This window comes from Limulus polyphemus, unplaced genomic scaffold (assembly GCF_000517525.1).
Source record: "Limulus polyphemus unplaced genomic scaffold, Limulus_polyphemus-2.1.2 Scaffold666, whole genome shotgun sequence".
In the NCBI taxonomy this organism is placed as follows: Eukaryota; Metazoa; Arthropoda; class Merostomata; order Xiphosura; family Limulidae; genus Limulus; species Limulus polyphemus.
Window position 1 is genome coordinate 54,159 of NW_013666276.1, and position 22,188 is coordinate 76,346.

At 32.5% G+C, this 22,188-nt stretch overlaps 1 protein-coding gene across 2 annotated transcripts in view; it reads right to left on the minus strand.

The window, feature by feature from the left end:
* Positions 1-22,188, minus strand: part of LOC106459829 (zinc finger protein basonuclin-2-like) — a 125,409-nt gene that overhangs the window by 43,372 nt on the left and 59,849 nt on the right. The window contains exon 3 of one of the 2 annotated variants that reach the window (XM_022386376.1): positions 15,741-15,843. The exons of the other annotated variant lie outside the window; for it this stretch is intronic. Within the exon in view, the coding sequence (XP_022242084.1) occupies positions 15,741-15,843 (103 nt within the window). The remainder of the gene's footprint in view (positions 1-15,740; positions 15,844-22,188) is intronic. 2 annotated transcript variants of the gene reach the window in all.

The window sequence follows — 22,188 nt, forward strand, 5'->3', positions numbered from 1 at the left end:
ATAGATACTACCCAATAACGCAAAGACAAGCAATTTCAATTGAAAGTAATATGAAATTTCTGCAAATAGCTTGAAAGCAAACAATGACAGAAAACTTGATTTTCTTGTTTTGGACGCCATACTGTATACCAACATTTCACTTACAGCTATTTTAGAAAATGATAATCTCACACAACATCTCTAGAGTTTATAAATGTCTCATAACACTGATGCCATATTCCATGTATCCTGTGGAGTACGTTATGAATTCTATTTTCCATGTTCAATTGAGTAATTACTAAATGTCATAACCTTGCTTAGGATGTAGGGCGTATCGTCTTAGATCTATATTTAAATGACAATTCCTCCTCGCATACGAGTTTCATATAACCTAAGTTATTACATGTCTAGTGCCATTGTCAGTAAACATTTTAAAAGCTTCTCACTGACCTAGACAGCGAATGCTTACCATAACATGATAACAATGAACATAAAAAGAGCTACAAGGACACAACACAAAAAAGTGAATTTATAAAAATATAAGGTAAATATTTGTATAATATCAGGCATTTTGTATGAATAGATACTATTTGAAAATGTCTGGTTGCTCGTCAGTATAAAAAAGTGCAAAACTGGACCTAAAAGTGTTCAATAAATGGTTGAATAAGTATTGATAGAAATATCACTAGGCTATAAATATATAATAAATTATATATTTAGACGTATTATGTTGATGTCTTTAAGAACGATAAATATCTGAGAAAATATTTTGATGTGTAATAATAAAATAATTTCATTTTAAGTATATAATTATAAATAAATAAATAATTCTAATACTATAAAATACATTAATTGTAAGTAGGTGATAAAATAGGCAATATATAATAATGAAATTAATACAAACCGAAAACGTTCACAATAGGGCTAAAAAACCAATAGTTTTTTACTCTCACTAAAGAGAATACTTTGCAATAAAAGTAACGCTACAAACAGGTTTTCATAGTGACCAAACCTTTAGTTATCTAATCTGATATTAAACCTTTAGTTATTTTAGCTGCTATGATCACTGTGAAAACCATGCTACAAACATACGCTACAAACAGGTTTTCATAGTGACCATATCAGATTTGATAACTAAAGGTTTGTGTTTGTAGCATGGTTTTCACAGTGATCGTAGCAGCTAAAATAACTAAAGGTTTATGTTTGTAGCATGGTTTTCATAGTGACCATAGCAGCTAAAATAACTAAAGGTTTGTGTTTGTAGCATGGTTTTCATAGTGACCATACCAGATAAGATAGCGAAAGGTTCGGCGGTAACTTACAAGTGCTCACCAGAGACAAGAAGACCAATTAGCAGCACTTGCTGCTTAAATTGTCACTTTTATAACGCGCACACACCTAAACGTTGGAATGTATTCAGTGGCATATCGTATGCTTGAATCTTGAATTTTCCGACTCTCAAACAGCACGCTAACCACAAGACCACACCCGACTCAATAATTTAGGTAATTGAATACGTTTGAAAAAAGTTTGAAAAGGCATAAGAGTGAAAAGTGCTAAAGACGATAAGAAAATGTCTATTATAGATTATTAACTCCTCAAAGGAATTCGCTCTATACTTACTACCAATCACCAGTCTTTCTAAAGAACAAAGACAGTTCGAACACAACTTTTTAGAAACATTTGCCAAAGCCACTGTCCTAAAATCGTTAGCACTATTTTGAGGCCTTCATTTGCTATATTTTACTTTTCTCCTTCGTAAACCTTTATTGTTTACTTTCTTTTTGTTTTAACGCCAATCTACACAAGCTCTCTGTCCACCGTGGAGAACCTAGCTACAGATTTTAGCATTGTAAGTCGGTAAACTTATAGCTGACCCACCAGGGAACTTTTGTTTTAATTTGTTTTAATACGTTGTTGGTAACAGAAGCTTTGAACATGTACCCATGATATCAAAATATATCTGGAGAATTGCATTTTACACAACCTATGGAAATTCTATATTACTCATATGACACACTTTAAATTTATACAGGTATGTTGATATTTAATGCAACATATTCGCTTAACTGATAACCGAGTTTAAAGGATTCAATGTTTTTTAACACGGATACATGTTATAGCTAAGGAGTAAACTGTACTTCTGTTATTGTTATTATGTAGTTGAGACTTTCAATATGAGCGCTACATAAATAATTCATCAGCATTAAAAACTACAAATTTATATCATGTTTTTCCTATCACTTTCTTTTCCATTTTTAAGTTACGCGTCTTTCATAAGGAGATGCAGCTGTAAAACTGACCGCTTGACAATTGGAATGTAGTGTCAACTTACAAAACTGACATGAAACATGACCTTGCAAAACACACCTCTGATTGGTTAGAGAGCTTGAAAGCATTTAGAACAGGGAATTGCAGAAAGTGCCAGAACATGAACAAGCAACTAAATAAGATCTGTTACAGTAATATCTGTAAATATAATGAATTTAGTAATTCATGGAATGTCCATATTATCAAAATAATGCTTTGAAGACAGTCCTTTTTGTACATGTCTTATGTTTGAAACCCATTTCCATATGTATTGCAATGAGATAGGGCCTTGCCTGGTCCAATGATTGACTGGCTGGACTATGGATCTGCTAACTTATCTTTCGAGTCCCGTTACCGAAAAAAAAAAGGTCTCTGCATATTTGGGCTGTATGCGTTATAAGAGTGATGACCAAAACCCACTATTCGGTCAGAAAAGAGTAGTAAAACAGTGAGTGGTAGATGCTGTTGACTAGCTGCCTTCCTTCTAGTCTATAAGTTCAAAATTAGGGACGACTAGCGCAGATAGCTATGAATAATTTTGCGCAAATATAAAAAATCAAACAACAACAAAATTAGATAAATTGTTTGTTTGCTTTTAATCGCAAAGCTACACAATGGATTAACTGCACTGTGCCAACTGCAGATATATAGATCTCGGATTTTTAACGTTATAGGCCCTTAATCTGTCCCCCAGTGGTTCAACGGTAACTCTGAGAGCTCACACAGCTAAATACCGGGTTTCGATCCTCGTGGTGGGCACACCAAAGCTAACGTATAGTGTAGCTTTGCGCTTAACAACAAAGAAAGCCTTCCAGCTCATCGCTGAACCACCGAGGGGTACAATTCAGATAACTTTTTATTTTATATAGTCTACAAATTCAGGATGACAAAAGAGTTCTAAGAAAAATATTCTATTTTCTCATCTACCCACTCTTTGTTTTTTAGTCACCATTTTATTTTTATTTTTAACTACAGAAAGAAGATAATGCTGGTAATCATTTGCCAAAGTGCAAAGGTGTAAGCACAAAACTGAATATTTTCAAACCTTAAAAGATATAAAATACTTCATTGAATGTGATAACAATAAGTGAGATGTTGAAGTTTTTCCAGCTTCGTTTGTAATATAATTCGCTTTACTTGTTTGTATAAAAAAAGATTCGGTTCACAGGAAAGAAAATTTAAGAAACTACAATGATTTGCGATCAACTTAATTTCTGATGATTACGATTTCTTTAGAACGAAATGATCTGCCAAAAATACAAAGTTGAACAATTATGTCAAAATTTAGTAAACGATGACGGAAGTTCAGTTAGCACCAAACAAATCTCCAGTTAGCACTAAACAAATCTTCAGTTAACAAATCTTTTGCTAATGTTTTTGTTATTCTTTACAAATAACAAACCAAACAGACGGGCAAAGTTTGTTCGGTTTAGAATTGTCAAAGAATGACAGCCACATTGTCTTAAACAAATGCTTATGTTCCTCACACACATTCAAATGCTAAATCGTAATCCATAACCCTAGCCATTTTGTTTATTGAAGAATAAAAAGCGCACAGAGTCATATACATTCGTCAACGTCGTTGAACCTTCCGACATGGCCATTAATGCGGTGATTAATTTGGCGGCCTGGGTAGAAGTCAAGTACAGGAAAACCATAAGGTGACTCTTCTAAGTCAGAACACTCTGTGGTCCTTTCCTTCTCTCCTTTTCGTATAACCCGACAGTCTTCGTGTTGAACCAGATAAAGAAAGATGGGTGGACGCGTCACACATCAGGGGTGAAATCATAATTGGTGCAGGCTTCCAGAGTGTGACGTGCTGATAACTTTGTGCAATTTTTTCTCGTGTAGTCAAAGTTCAGGAAACATCCCCGTAGCAACCAAGATTACAACAAAAGCATGCCATATCAATTGAAACAAAGTAATCTAGCAGTAACTCACTCACTGAGGGTTCTTTTTTTTTGATAATATGTTACTCTTATTAGACGAGATATACATAAGTCAAAGATGGATGTGCATTAAAAGCTGATAGTGTGCTGATAGATAAACAGGTAAATACTACAGAAAATAGACTTCACTAACTTATATGACTCTGTCAGAGCGTAGTATGAATGTTAACATTTTCATGGGTTTTGAAAAGTTCTGTTCGAGTATTTGTAAAATTACAGCTCATAAAAACATAAAATCTCAATGTATGAGTAATATTATATTGCTAGTAATAAAAAATTACGTTTTCTTTTCAAATCTAGCAATAACCATAACTGTCCAGCCTTTCAGTTAACTTAAGTTGTTACATATTACATCAGCTCTCATCAATGAACAAGTCCAACCAGCCAGCGTTAGTCAACGGTAAGTAAATTCACAAAATACCGTCACAGAATATCTTCCCTACATCATGTTACCTTTAGCTCTTGTAGATATTTTCTATAAACCTGATATGTAAGCAGCTTGATAGGTAGATTTGCTCCTTGCTGCAGCATCCAGCTAACCTCATTTCTTAAACTTGACAGGTACATTTGCTCCATGTTGCAGTACCCAGTTAACCTAATTTCTTAGACAGTTAGCGAAATGGATAAATAGTTCACATAACATGCTAGCGGAAAAATAATGAGGAAATGGAAAACGACAATAAAATTCACATATAAAGGGCAATAGATGGCACTAATGTTAATTTTTTTTTTCTAAAAAGAATGTTTAAAATCCAAAAGACAAAGGTTTAATAAAATTTTGTTTATGGGTGGTGGGCAAAAAATAAATATTTACTGTGGAAGTTGTTTTATCTGTGATGGAACTTTTATATGATGCGTTTGCAAAACATGAAGTTTTCTATTGTCGTACTTTATTTTTTCCATGTGTATCGATTTTTTTAATTATGCACAAAGCTACAGAAGGGCTATCTGTGTACTGCCCACCACGGGTATCGAAACCCGGTTTCTAGCGTATAGTAAGTCAGCAGATATACCGCTGTACCACTGGGGGCCCATGTGTATCAAATCTCGTACAAGCACAATATTGCTCACTTTAGTGTATTTTCCTTACTTAGCAATAATTTAATACTTATCATATCTCGTAATGAAAAAAAAAAATGCATTCAAGACTGAAGTCAGTGCATTGTTTCTCATTACGAGATGAGATAAGTATTATAAAAAGGGTATTGTTTAAAAATGGCGCTGGCTATTTCGTCAAAAAAAATTATTGTTTATGCTAAAATGGAAAAATCTGTCTTATATCATATATTGAGGTATTTAATCGTGTTTTATCGTGCATGGTATTGCCATCCCTGCTGACGTCTGGTGCTGTAACAGTCACCTGGATAAAAAACAGTTTAAATATGACCAGCAACAGGTGAGACATGCAAAGATAAAATATTGTATTAACTATAACAGAATGGATTTCTTGATCTACTGAAGAACATCAGTCGGGATAGGTTTTGATAGGCCTAACAAACTAATATATGATGAATGTTTTAATTTGAATTGTCTGACTCAGTCTTCGATTGATGACCTGTTTTCCAAGATTCTATGTTTGAGGAACAATCACATAAGGTCTGCGCGACCCTGTCTTGGGGCTTTCCTCGTTCAACTCTGTATCCAGTTATTCAGCAAAATTCTGTCTATAATTGATTGTTGGTCTGAAAAATATAGTTCTTTAGGTTTTGTTCCTGTGTGTCTTGGATTCGAAAAAAATATTTTTCAAGAATTAGCATATAATCATATCTATCCTCTTGCACGGTTTGTTCATTTTTGAATTTCGCGCAAAGTTACTCGAGGGCTATCTGCGCTAGTAGTTTGTGAATGTAGCAGTGATAGACTAGAGGGAAGGCAGCTAGTCAACACCACCCACCGCAAACTCTTGGGCTATTATTTTACCAATGAGTGGTGGGATTGCGCGTCAAATTACAACGCTCCTACGGCTGAACGGACAACAATGTTCGGTGACAGGGATTCGAACCTGTGAGCCGCAGACTGTGAGTCAGCACCCTTACTACAAGACCATGCTCTTCCATGGAGTCAATCTTCCAGTAGAAGGGGAAAATTATGTTTTCATCCTAGTTTTAGATAACACATATTTGTATGCGTAAAAAAATACCAAGAAATCATTCCAGGGACAAAGCTAGAGTATGTACAAATAGCAATTACTTGTTAAATCAATGGTGTATGTATCCACTGATGAGTACGTTCTGCCTGTAATTCTTAATGGGTGCATATTTTGCTGGTGGGCAAGATATTGATAGAGCAATTACTCATCACATTTCCAAAATGATGATGAGACTGAAGGTATTTGTACGTGGATACAACCACATGATGTGGTTATTGTTGATATTCTACACGAACTAGGTGTGAAAACCCAGAAATCATTCTTTCAACAAAAGGAGTATAACTATAGCATCCTATAGAGAGATCCAATCTCTCAAGATTTGTCACAAAAGGTCGTTAGGTGGTAGAAGCAATATATAAAGCATAAAACAATGAACACTACTAAACATGATATTTATTAAACTACAGATTCATTTCATAGGGGATTGTTGGAGAATTCTCAATGCTCTTTGCAGAACATAGTAGCTGATCTTGGAATGTAAATACTTAGTGCATACGGTATGCAAAGTGTAGCTTTTTTAAGAGGGAGGTATTAACAATAGTAAAAGCGATTTTCTGTTCATTTTTGTAGTTTTAAACATTTGTGGGATAAGATTAACACAATAAGTGTAAATAAAGAAATTGGAAGAGTTGACAAATTCCCATCTTTTTTATTCCTGTCTGTTTGTTTGCCATTTAATTCAAAATTATATCATGAATAAATTGATCAATGTACAAATAGAAAATCAATGAAAATTTATTGACGGGGATTATTTTCATAGTTTTTAATATCCTCTTAAAAGATTCAATGTTAATAAATAGTTTCGTGAAGGTAGTAAGTTCATAGAAACTTAATTTATATTTCTAAGTGTTATATCTTCCTATTCGTACACACAGATAACTCGTATTTAGGTAATTTTTTAATTTTAAGGCCGCTTCTAATGCACTAAAACCAGTTGAATCTCGTCGTGATGGTGCCTGGTTCTTAGTTACAAAATGTGTTTTGAAGCTGATGTAAAAGTAATGCGATGAAAATAATTGGATTGCTTTAAAATATAAACCTTATCAGGACATAAAACATATATAAAACACATGTCGTTATGGTTCTAGGTACAGCTAGGTTTGAATTTCCTTTTCCTTGGAAATAAAGTCAAACAGCACTATATGAAGGTCTGCAAGTTCCAATTAGATTTAAATTGGCGTTACTTTCCAAAAGGATTAAAATTAAACAGGGAATCGCAAAAGTAATTTATGTACTCTGGATTTTTAAACATATCATAATATTAATTTTTCTAATGATAGATATAAGTAATAATCAATAAAATATATAATTTAAATTGGTCCAATGAATAGCCAAGTCACTGTAATTAATAGTATTATAGTTATTCTAGCCCCAGCATCTTTTCAGATTAAATTTCTGCCTTTTCCGAGATCGGTGCGAAAGATAAGAAGAAGCGTAAGTTTTAACGACCGGAGCCACGCGACCACCCTCATATAAAGAGTTAGGTTTCATTTCTGCATTTCGTTTTCTGTTTTATTTTTCTTTTTTGAGATGAATGGTTTGTATCAGACATCTTACGGTTTTAAAACTACCGTGGAAGGTTTGATCAGTATATATAGAAAGAAAGAGAGAGAGCTATATAACTTGTTCAAAGTTATCTAAAGTTACAGTAACGGACAGTTCTGTTTAATGGAATAGAATCAATACCAAGTCACAGCTCTGGCTCACACAGGATTACGAGGTCAGCAATTCACGCAGTGTCTGTGATAGAAAGTGACAGACACAAGATGACTAAGGGAAAGCAAAACACGACACTCCACACTCAGACACTACTGTTATCAGCCACAATAACGATAACTATAACATTTTCATTCGGCAGAACCAACCAACACTAAATTCAACCTTATCTAGAACGTTAAAACCCCATACCGAGGTACTTACCCAGTTAAGTGTGTGAATCTTTGTCGGCTTATAAACATAACATCTTTTCCACAACAGCTTTGTCTTCTCTAGCTTACTACCTAAGAACTAGCATTTATTCTGAACACCCTGGACACGGCGACCGAAAAAACACGATTATCTTATGGTTTCTATAAAGAGACTTAGGAACAAATAATGTAATTTATTATGGGCAGATTATTCTATCAGTGGATTGCCGCGCTCATGGTAGTGTATGCAGGGCATGTTCAAGAACATTGTTATCAACTGACTAAGTAGCCCCACCGATAGACAATAGGTCAGGGTGAGAAGCAAAGAGTTCACCAGAATAAGAACAGTCTTGCTGAACTCCATATTTGTTCTGGTCATTTTTAATACTTCAAGGAGTGTATCTTTAACTGAATGTGAAAAAAAAAACCAGAAAAAAATAGATTATCTGTCTACTTATCATCGAACTTTAAACTGAAACCATTGTATATTATTTAATCTCATGTTAACTCGTAAAACATTTATTTTACAAAATAGATGAAAAAAAAGAATAACTTCCCCCTAAAACAAGTATAAATCATATATAGGAAAAAAGACAACTTCCGTTTAAGGTTTCGTATTTATCACTATTTATTTTCTAAGCTGCGGTGTAACTGAGGTGTCAACATATTTCTTCAGCCAATTGACCAATAAATCTTACCCATAAATTAATAGTCACTCAAAATTACCGTTATAATTTGATATAAGCTTTCTAGTGTAATAATAATAATATTCAGTATAAAACAAAACTAGTCGTGTTCCTTTAGCTTGAATTATGTGAAACAATGAAACAGTAGATATTGTGTATTATTTTGAATCATGAAACGTTTTCTTGTTTTGTGTTTTTACTGTATTAGATAAGAATATCGGGTCCTTCCAACACCTGCGACATGTTACAGCTAACAAAAATCAACGTGCCTTACTCAACCTTTTTTTTCCCCACTTGTCACGCTCCAGGGGTCGTTACAAAACAAAAGCACCTTGAGCCCGATGTGGGGCACTTTTAATCAACATGTAAATCAGGCACCTAGCCTGCAGAGTCTGAGGCCTTACTGCACGACGTCTCCTATTGGAACCTCGTGATTCTTGAAGGTTTACACATGGTAGTCCCACCATGGTCGTTTCTCATTTCAGTTTACTGCTATGGATTATAAAAGTTTCGCTATGTTCGTCTGGAACTATTAAATTATATGTATGGTGTAAATAGCATTTTAGTTTCAAAACCCACTTACTTTCTTGCAGAAAATGTATATATTTGTGTACAGGACTATTAAACAAACAGCAAGGTTTATCTATTTCTACTTTAATATATATTACTAGTTTGTCTTGAGTCAGTTATGGCTATACTAGATGTCCAGGTATTTTAGGCGTTTAATTTCAGCCTCTTGGTATGGTATTTCTTTCCATGTCAATTTACACTAAGATATATATCTATATTAGGTTAAGATCATCTAACGATATGAACGCGTGTATTAACTCCGCGATAGAAAGGAATAAATTAAATTATTGTATGGTGAACATATTCTGTGAATAATAGTGGAAATGTTCTTTCCACTATTATGAAGCACCTATTGTTGTCATGGCACATAAAATTCACACAATAACATACAAGAATGGTAGTTTCCATTCTCTTTTTGATGTTTTCAGTCAATTTCGATCTGATTTCTTTGTGCTGTACTATGTATGGAAAAAGATGAGAGGCCACACGTTTAAGATCTTATTTTTCCAACTCGGTGATTGTCTTATAGATTGAGTTACCATCAACAGTAGACGAGTCTGTAACTCTATAAAAGTTTAAAAGCCGAATTGGTGATGATTTCCAAAATTTGAAGAGTAGGCTTAAACTTTTCTCAATGGTGGGTGTGAAAGGGTAGCCTTCAAAGATCAAATGATCCTTTGTTGCCCGTATTTTACGTTATACCTCTGTTCAAAGAACTAACAACAAAATTTCAGAAAAACCGCGAAGAATGAGACTCATCGGTAATTTAGATAAGAGATATATAATTACTTGACAGCGTTTTCATAAATTATTTACAATGGCTGCTTTGTCTGTTTTGTCAATGAACAAGAGAATAATCGCATATAAATATAAACAATTTGTATATACAATGGCATGTCGCTATAAATGTGTGCCTTGGTACCACAGGCGACATATTGAGCGCTTATGTATTTGATTCACAGTGAATTCCCAACTATTTGACAGTGCACTGCCGCCACGAAGGAAGTATGACTGGAGGTTTTGCAGATACAATTAATAACATTCATAAGCTCAGTTACGCCAAGGAATCTATATGTGGTACTGAGGACATGATATGAGTTTTATTGCATATCCATACTTAGTGGGATACATACCAAAATGATATAGGACTAATCTGTTCTAAGGACTTAGACTCTTGCTATATAACTCCTACCGAGGAATTTCTCACTCTGAACTATAAAGCCCTTTCTTCAGTAGTTTTTTAATCACTTATACCTTTCCACCACCTATACTAGAACATTATGTTATTATTACCGATAGCATCAATATTTTTTATTTAAAACTATACATAACTGTTTGCCTCATTCATCACCAGTTCTGCCCCCAGTAGTTCAACGATATGTCTGCGACTTACAACGCTAGAAACTGGGTTTCGATACCCGTGGTGGTCCGTTGTGTAGCTTTGTGCTTAACTTCAAACAAACAAATCACCTGTTCTGACTCTTAGAGGTTCTGAACTCACCATCAGTTGTATATTTTCCACCCTATTTTATCACTACTCCTATACTCTCAGTAGAAATTCCAATTAATTATTTCCTCGTTCTTTAGAAATTGTTATATACATATTTTTACTTTTATTTTTGTTGCATATAGTATGTACATATTAATAAAAAATTAAATATACAAAAAAATAAAGAAATTTATGGAATACTCCTTAATAAATACGACCATCATTTCTATATATATTAACAAATATAAATAAATAAGACATAAAACACAAAAAGGCCAAAGTGGTATTAGAAGTCTATCTTAAATATAATTTTATAGTAACGTATATCTGAAATTAACAACTTATTGAACATAACACGAAAACATAATATCTTGTAACGTTATTTAACCATTATCTAAAACAATCACTTACATAAGTAATACAAAAGTTAAATGAATGATAATATTAATCCTATATGAATAACTTAGCCTTCAATGAATATTACTTAGTTTGTCTATGAACACCAGTTAATAACCAGTCTTTCAATTTTTTCAACTCTGCAATTGCATTTATATTCCATTGATCCCTGTGGAGTATGTTCATCATATATATGGTATTTTATACCATTCTACTCTTGTTCCGCAGTTAGTTTTGTAATTTGAAATTTAGTAATATTTGTTTCTAATGTTCCAGAGGTTATCCTAATAATATAGCATATATATATAAATTTAGGTTTGCAATTAAGCTAAAACATGGTGAAAAAGTACCAAAGCCTGACTACGAACAATATTTTATTTAAAGCTTAATTATACTTGTTCTGAGGGTGTTTGGGTACAATGCGTCTCACTGAAAAAAAAAAAAGATTGACAGTTTCAAAATATTGTAAGTTTTTAACTTTCTTCCTATCAACTAGGTGAAAGGAGAGTTTTTCGATGCAATTTCAAATATAACAGAATTCACTATAGAATTCTTCCTTTTGAACCCATTCTTCAGTGAATCGATTCATTAACGTTAAATCAGGTTCGGGTCTCTACTCTTCTTAGCTTTACTTTCTTGCATACAAGATGGCTTCCAACATTGAATATAGATCAAAGAAATGGCAAATGACTTGTCAGAGTGTCGTCTAGGGACACGCTTATCTTTTCTGAACGGTAGGGTTAGCTAGCCACGTTAATTGAACTGTCTATTTCAAATGGTAGAAATACGAACGGCTCACTTTGAGCTAAAACTTCAAATCTACCTCAGAAATAAGCATCATACAAATCATTCACAAAAATGTGTTATTCAAATAACTTGATAGTTAATGCTAACTTTACACAGGCACACACACACACACACACACATATATATATATATATACACATATAAAGCTTCTATTTAATAAGTAACGACCAGCTTTAGTTACCTGCGTCAATGATAAAATGGCTTAAGATCTTAAACCTGAAACAGAAAATAAAATTCTATATTCTATGATAGGACAAAGCGTAAGTTTTCATTTACAATCTTAAAAACATGAAATAAGAACATGTTAGAGCGTTTAGGGATTGAAATCTTCCCTCAGTTCTTTCAGTTCTATTTATGTATATTGTATTTCATGTAGTACTTATTTATTTCTTCAGGTTATTACAATATTCATGTAACAGTCCAAAATCTTCTTATTTCTGAGGAAATAATAACGCAATGAATTTTAGTACTAAAGAAGCTGTCAACACATATAACTGAATAACTGAACACTATATTTTTACATAAATTATAAAACGTATATTTTTATATACATCAAATATTTGTTTTCTAAATCCATTTCTATACCTAGTTTGTAAATTAGTAATACATTTTCATGGCAAAAAATACATGATTTTTGTTATTATTATTACCATTAAAGGTATGCAATGTCATGGAAAATGAAAGCTTATACTGAGAAGTGGTGAAGAAAAATAGTGAAATAAAGTATTTGTTTGATTCTTTTTAAATATTAAAAGCTTTTCTTGTCATTTCTGGGTAAAATACCACAATATAAATTTGTCTTTATTTTTTATTTGTTCTGTAGTTTGTTTGTGTCTAGACACAAAGCTACATAATAGGCTATCTGTACTGTGCTCACCGTGGGTATCGAACTCCTTTTGGTAACTTTATTAGCCCCTATTGGTTAATGCTGAGCTATGGAAAGACATTGTTCTAAAGATAAAGGAGGCACAATACATAATGTGAATATGTTTTGTTCGTTTTATTTCCAATTTTTGTTTGAACAAAACATCTGTCAGAAACAGATAGATTGTATTGTCTTTAGTGTTGAACGATTCATCTCACGTTTGCCAAGAATGTGTAACGGACCCTCAAACCGTTCTATATGACCAAGGTACAAAAACTTTTAGAGACAAAACATTAATTGTAACGCATTTGAAAAGCTAAAAGGTTAGGTACTATAGGTTTACGCATGCGCTAATGTTGATCATTGCTATTAAAAGATAACTTGTGAAACTTCAACTCGAATTAATTAAGCAGACAACAAGAAGCTAGATTAGCACTAGCTAATTAGCCTATTGGTAGGATTTCCGCTCACAAACATGAAACTTGTGTATGTTTATTAATACAAAAAGGACACTTTCCGCGGTACATATTGATTTTTTGTTCATCGGAGGTTTAAATGTAGAATAATATTTAACAAGGCTCAAACTGTTCGTTAAATTATGTTCTAACCACAAGCTTATAAGTAGCGTACTTTAAAACATAACAATATATGTAACGTACCTATATAATACATATTTAATATTTATAACTGAGATACAAATGTAGTATAACAGTTTCACATCGTATATATGTGAACTGTACGAACTTACGTATATTAAGATAAGATCAAAACAATTTATATATACCAAAATAGTCAAGGTAGAATAATGGTTGGAGCCATACAAAGGTGTGATATAAAAAAAAGCCAATTTATATAAAATGGCAAATGTAATGTAAAAGTGGGTAAGTTAAACAAGAAAAACAAAACTATTTTTTATATCACACCTTTCTTTGGCTGAATCCTTTATTCTAACTTGACTGTTTTTGTATATACAAATGTTTTGATCATTATCATTATTTTTTATTTTATTTACAATTTTCAACAACATAAAAGTTGAATTAAATGGAAACTTACTGTTCTTTTTTCCACACACACAAATATATATATATATATATATACCACTTTTTGTAAATTTTTCTATTTAAATAAATCACATGTTACACCACGTTAAAATGTTTATTAATATATAAATCCCAGCTGAGGTGAGATTTGATCGTATTCTATTAAATGACACTGCAAGATGGATATTCAGTCTTTGCCATTTGACTTTAGCTTTTCTATCCACTTCTAAACGCTAAAGTCGTTCTCTGTTTTAATTCAGATCACATTTATGCCCCTGGACTGTTTATTCTAATTGCTACTTATTACACGTGTCGAACCAATTGCATTCCCTAAACCAAATCCTCGTTGGTGATTTTTATATTCAGATTACAGAACAAGGAGAAAAACAACAATAATTGTACCACTTGCTGACGTTCAATTTTCTTAATCTAAAATATATGTGAAGTTGCTACTTATAATGAGACTAAGAATGTATAGATATGTTCAGAAAGATAAGAATAGTGGAATTAAAGCATTAAGAAGAACTCATGTTTATCTAAAAGTCTATCCCAGTGTATAAAGTAACAGTAGTTTTACTCCAGCTTTTCTTCTAACTTTTCTACGAGAAGAACAATAATCGTATCACTTTTGTCTACTTATTTGTGTTCATCTAAAACAGATATTAAGCTACTGTTTTTAATGTGATGAAAGAGTGCTTAGATACGTTGAGAAACATGCGAGTAATGATATTCAAGCATTTAGAACAGCCTGTGGTAATACCCCGAGTTTGGCCAAAAGTTCAGTCCTCTCTATAGAATTACGGCAATGTTACTCCATCCTTCTGACTTGGCTGGAGTCACAACCGTGATTACGAAAATTACGTAGATTACGAAATTAAAGCCAATGTCTTTAAAACGATAAAAAAATCTAACATCAATCTGGTCTATACTTATTCTGTTCTGGTGTGTGTCCTATGAAATAGCTTCTTTAGAAACGTAAAAATATTTTGTAATACAGCAATTGTTATGTATTGTTCTAATTATGTAAGCGAAAAGCTCGCGTTTTGTATATTGACCTCATTGAGTACAAAATATAGGTGAAACAAAGTATGTTAACTGCGGTCAGTGCTAGATAACGCTGTTTATTTACATTTTCAAACTTAAAATAACTTGAATCTTGCACATTAACTTATGTGTCAATTTAAGTGTTTTTTGTTTTTGTTTTCGATGCGTCACTCACATATTTGATGGGTTTGGAGATTAATGTTTCTACATGACTAAACGCACATTTCTCTCTATTCCTAACGAAAGCTTTTAACTTGTTTTGTTCGGTGGTTTAAAATGAAACGCGAAGGATAACATTTGTTTAATTCCAACATAAAATAACTAGCAAACTTTATTTTCATAGTATTATATAATTCTTAACATTTTCTGTATACCTAATCTATTTCGAACTATAGTTTGAATAAAAAAGTCCTTTTTGTCAGTACATCAGAGTACACAATAATATTTAATAACATATCAGAGAACAATATGCTATGAATGATAATTACAGATGAACCTAATTACACAGTTATAAAACATTTTTTTTATACAAAGTAATACCATTCTTACCATGTGACACCCAACCATGCGAACAGCTATTGCACATCCTCTGGTGACTCGTGGTTGGAGTAAAACAATCACATGAGCAGCCAGGAATGGTGCAGCGTATTGCCTGAAACAATTAATGACCGAAACTTATTTCACAAAATAAATTCAATATACAGAAGAAGGAGTAAAACAACATAGAAAATAATATTAATGTCGATGTGTGACAATTTTCGTCATAACTTCTACTCTACTGTTATATCACATTCATTCGTATTGATAGCTATTTTAGTTACTACATATTTTGTAAATAGCCTTACGTCCAGGTTTTGTTTTAAAATTTTAAATGATATTAATTTGAGGCTAAGGGTTAAATATAACTGCTTATTCTTGTGTGTGTATATATATATTTAAAAATTTTTAACGTTGAAATGAAAGGATTTCTTTTATAAATACTTAATTCGCCATTTAAATACAAAATTTATTCAGAACCATACGCAAGCAGCACATGTTCCAAATTCCTATTAAGTACAGGTTTCCTGAAACTAAAACACCTGTTTCTAATAAATTATTTATTTATTGCAAATAACTGTTTTGATTTAGATCTTAAAGAATCAGCCCTCTAGTTTTTTTCCTGTAAGTCCAAGTTTTCTGTAAAATAATGACTAATCATATCCGTAAAAATCGGTAAAATTTGGTATTTTTCTCCAATAAAAGATATCAACAGTGTTGTTCGACACGTCACACAAGCTGTCACTAATATTGTCAATCAGATATCCTAACATAGATATGAAAGTATAAATGGCTAAACTATAGATATGTGACATATCTATTATAAACTATTTTTTACACTTAGAAGAATATGATAAATATGAACGGAATTATTTTTATTAAATGAGAAACGTTTTCTAAAAACTGTAAGAAAAGAAAATTACAAAGGGTTCACAACTTTTTTCCATTAATCACAAGCTACACGTCATCGAAATGTGTTAGTATCAACAGCTGTTTCATGTGACGTCAAAGCTTCTAGATTTAAAAAGATCTACATATTAAATCTTATAGAAGGTTAGTGCTATTATTAAGAGATTTTCAAGTTTATTAAAAATACTTGATGTAATGACTTATTTTATTTTCATATAGAGTATACTTATGACTATACTTTACCATGTTGTTTTTTGCACTTTCATAAATCTGGGAAGTGTCAAATTATATATACATATATAAAACACTCTTAAGTCTTTAACTTTCCAAATTTTAAAACTATTGAAAGAAAAACTAAGGAATGGTCAATAACAGGTTAAGATAGTTCAGTAGCGAAACACTGTTTGTTTTCGGATACTTAGGCACAGCTACTGAAGGGCTATCTGTGCTAGCCATCTTTAACTTTAAACTGAAAGATAGAAGGAAGACAGCTAGTCAACAGTACCCACCGCCAACTCTTGGGACGTTCTTGTTTGCCCAATTAGTGGGATTTGACTTTTGCTCTTTTAATGCACCCATGGTCCCAAAGTCCAAAAAAAAGAGAGATTTATTTTAGCAGTAAGGGGACATTAATGCTGTGCCTGCAGATAGATAGTCCGGCACGCTAACAACTGAGCCACAATCGTCCCTTATGGAAAACGAAAAATTTAGAAATGTGATAATTTTAATTCTATGTTAACACTGAAATCATAAATATGTATACTAGAACCGATATCTGTGTAAAAAGTGCGTATTCGTTGTCATGCAGAGGTTAATCGCATTTCATAGGAACAATGTTGCAGATCCAGTGTTATCCTTGGAACTACTTTCTTCATCATATATTTGTTAAATCTGATGTCCATTGTGATATATTATTTCCCGACGCCAGTAATTGTAATTGTAACAAATTTCTGCGTAGAACGGAGAAATCAGTCTAAAGCCACATGACAGACTTTCCGGATATCCTTTACGTTTAAACAGACCAAAGTTGTACTGGGGAACTTGACAGATATGTGGTACAACTATATGTGATTTAAGTTTCTTCGACCATCTTTCTCATGGAAATAAACAGTAAAAACTGACAGTTCTTGTGAAAGATGTTAGATAAAATAATAAAACGAAGATTGAAGATGGTGTAATTATTTACACGGAAACATGTAGAGTTTTAAGTTTTTTTAACTTGTATATTTTTAATTTTTTAACTTTACAAATAAATGTTTGTGCAAGTAAAAAACGCTGATCTTCGTTTTATTATTTTATTTCTCAAATAAAACATTGATTTCGAGGTGTGGCTGAAAACGTGGAGTCTTTTAGCTTATGAACTTTGGTAAATTTCAGGTTTTCATTTCATGTTGTGGTTTATGATAAAACGATATATGATAAACCTCATCGGCTTTTTCTTGTCAGAAGCTCTTTTTTTTTGCAACAATAGCTTCACATTCCGGATTGTTTGTGTTGTATGGAATTGGGTTAGGATATGATTTTGGAGACATTCTTGTAGAAGTTATTCTGCTTGCATAGAGAACACTGAAGACACTCTTCATCGACATGATATGCCTTTTTACTCTACGTTGTTTAACAACCTCGCTATGGAATATTCTTCCTCGAATATCCAGCTATATGCCTATCCATAATGGAGGAACCAAATATATAGCTGCTAAACATGTCGCCTGTGGTGCCACAGCTCACATTCGTGTCAATTCGTTACTGTATTAACATATACAGATAGTTCAAATAAAGTACGAATACGACTTTATTTAATCGCTGTGTGGATCGCAGCTCTGTACAATATATTATTTTATTAATCTGTATATTTGGGAGCAGATTTTTACACGTTAAGTAATCATTACAATTATTAAGAATCGTTTCTTCAACCAAAAAAGCTGAAACTGTTTTCATGCTTATGTTAGCGTTAAACGATCATTTGTTGATTTATCAAACAACGATTCTTTGCTACAGTACATCCCTAACTACTACTAAGGAATATCTTATACAACATATAAAACACTAAATCTTAGTTGTTATCTAAAAACATAGAAAATAAGAAATATATTAATTCAAAGTATGTTCTACCACAAGCGAAAACAATTCTTTTGCTTACAATACTGAAATTTCATGTTTAAAGAATGACCTCAAAGTCCATTACTGCTGCAAATTTGTAAATGTCTTATACGCATATGGGAACATGACTTAAAATATATAATTTTATTACGTAAATTTACAACAGGCCAAACGACATTTATTTTTATAACTTTTTTTGCGTGCTTTTAAAGCGCTCTATAATTTCGTTCTCATAAAATTGCAAATATTTCAGGTTTAGTAATTGCATCGGATGGTGCATAGTGATGAATATTCAAGTATAGAACATAAAAACGTGATAACTTCATTTGAAAGATATAATTGCTTCATTCTTATAAAATACAGGGTATTTATTCTTTCGTACTGAAAATGTGATCATGTTTTTAACAGACCAAGTGAAAAACAAAAACTTGCACAAATAGGTTCAAGTTAGAATACTAGAGTACTCGTGTTCTGGAATCGGGTTTGATGTTGATGATTGTTTGTTGATAACAGTAATTGTACTTCAAGTTTCAAACACATACTACAAAATATTCACAAATATAGAAAAACAATTATATTCAAGGAGCTACAGAAATTCTCTCTCCGTAAAATACAAACTCCTTTAGTAGGTAATTGTTATGAAATGTCACCAATACGGAAGCTTAAGTCATGTGTACCGAACAACAAAACAATAACAACGACACACCCTGGTTACTGTATAGATGCATTTCTAAATCAAGCCTCATCTATATGACATCAAGTGAAATAATGTTTCATTGTAGCATACGACGTTTCTTTAATTAGGTGTTTTCTCACATTTTATGGTTATTAGGTAATATATAAGACAAATGTCAATGTAGAAATGTTTGCCTAAAAATCAAAGTTTTATTAAAAAAAACAAAATGTTTGGATCGTTATAGAGTTTAAACAAATATTTTTCATACACACAAACATACAAAATTATGCTGTATTTAAATTATTTACAGGGAATACATGTTTGGTGGTAGATTACATAGCTGCCTAGGTGAGATCTGATAGCATCAATCAGCTGGTCTTAGTTTGAATTGTGCGAGATAAAATCAGATCCAGCACCAAACCTACAAAACATTAAAAGTAATCTCATATTCTGAATGAAAGTATCTAATTATACTATTTATTATCTTTTTAAACTTTAAATTTTAGTCACCAGGTTTACTTTGATAATATTATTATGCTCTACGTTATACAGTTTATCAACCCTACGTATTTATCCTCACAGTAGCAGTTCTATGATAAAGTATAATTCTGAGTTAAAATTTCTAGAGTATTTTTTTATTTCTGCCTTATAATTGTAATATTTTTGTACTTAAATATATATTTGAAAAATATTCAACTGTTTTGACTAAATATAATTACAGCAGAAACGTTACTAGTACGGGTACGATCTAACAGTGTCAAAATTACAGAATTTTTTGCCTAAAATTCAAAACATTTCCAATTTATTTCGCATAAAATTTTCCGTATAATTGCTGCACACTTTCTTAGTGAATATATCTCGTAACCACCTGCTGGCTGTATCCTTGCAGCCATGACAGATGCGATGATTCACATTTCCGAGAGCGACGTATAATTACATGCTGTTTTATTTCTCCTGCGAGGTTTGCAGGTGTGAAATAATACAGGTCTTTACCCTACATCCTCACAATGTTGTAAAAACTCATCCGTATAGAAGGTCAGAAGTGCTAGTTCAGTATTACTTATTCTATTGTACGAAGACGTAGTAAGCTATTCACTATTCTTCATTACCATCCAAATAAAATCAGCAACCAAAACGATATTTTAAAATACAGTTGTACGCCTAAACAGGTGTTTATATTAAAATATTTGTATGTGAAAGATGGCTTTGAGTATATATGGTAATAACGTAAAAACAAACATGTATATTAGGGATGATATTACAAAATATTATTACAGGTATGTTGTTTCTGAAGTAACCCCCAGTAAGTAGCGGTAAGTTTACGGACTTAAAACGCTAAAATCCTAGGTTCGATTCCCCGCGGTAGACACAAAATATAACAGCTTAATATGGCTTTGTTAAGAAAAACAAACACTTGCTGAAGTAAAACAGTGCGAGTGAGGAAGCGAAAAACATAATGTAGTACAAGAGTATTTGTTTGTTTGTTGAATTTTACCGCAAAGCTACTCGAGGGCTATCTGCGCTAGTCGTCCCTAATCTTGAAGTGACAGCTAGTCAGCATCACCAACTCTTGGACTACTCTAATCGAATAGTGTAATAGACTTAAAATAAGACCCAAAACTCGAGCGCTTTCGAATAGTTGACTATTCTTCTTCAGGAGAACACAGAACCCTCCTGAAGAAGAATAGTCAACTATTCGAAAGCGCTCGAGTTTTGGGTCTTATTTTAAGTCTATTACACTTTATATGTGATCCTTTGTGCTAACCCTTTTATCAAAACTAATCGAATAGTGTTATTTGAGCGTCACTCTTGATTGAAAGGGTGAACATGTTCGGCAACGGGTAGAGTAGAATATGGAAAATAAAAAGTATCGAAATAAGAGAAGAAAACAAGAGTAGAAAAAAAAAAGAGAGTAAAAATAGTGGCTAGCATGCTACAGTAGCAAAGGAATGCTTGATGAAGAAAGCTAAAGCTACATTGTCCTCAGAACAGAAGGTATTTTTTCACCTTTTCTTTCCAAAAATTTTTTTATTTTGCCAGTGGTTGTCTGTGTGTTTTTTTTTTAGTTTTATGACGCAAAGCACCAGGGATACTGAACCAAAAAATTCTTATTTTTGAAAACAAACGTCAAATACCTAAGTATATATACAATGAAAAATACATATACAAAATGCTGTTTTTTCTTCTTAAATTAGGTTAAAAGTAAGACAGAATTTAAAAATAAGCCCATGGCCCGTAACAAAACTAAAAACTTAGTCAATGTGGACAGTGTCATGATTACCAATTACAATGTCTAATATAAATGGGATATCAGAATATATAATATGTTTACAACGTAACATTCACAGACGGCATGAGATTACGATATGGACAGTTTTGACATGAGTGTCACATTACTCCCATATTGTAGATCATTCCATTATAGGAGAATATGATGTGTAAGAAAACTTTCACCAATCTGGTGCCTTGTGACCAAAGATTCCTCCTTCTGATTCCTGCACAAACGCAAAGGTCAATAAGCAATTGTAGGTTTAATCTGGAATAGCTTGTTCACAAGTTATTTACCCAAATCACCTACCAACGGACACGAAGCTTTGCCTTGATGACAGGCTGATAATCCATGTAAGGAATAGGCAAAGCATTGACATCAGTAGTGGTGACTGATTTGGCCTTGATACCAGAAAGTTTGTTCCCTTGGATTCTGGCCAGAAATCCAGAAAAAAAACTGGATAGAGACAGTTGATAGTGAAAACTGAGCCAGTCGTTTCTGAATAT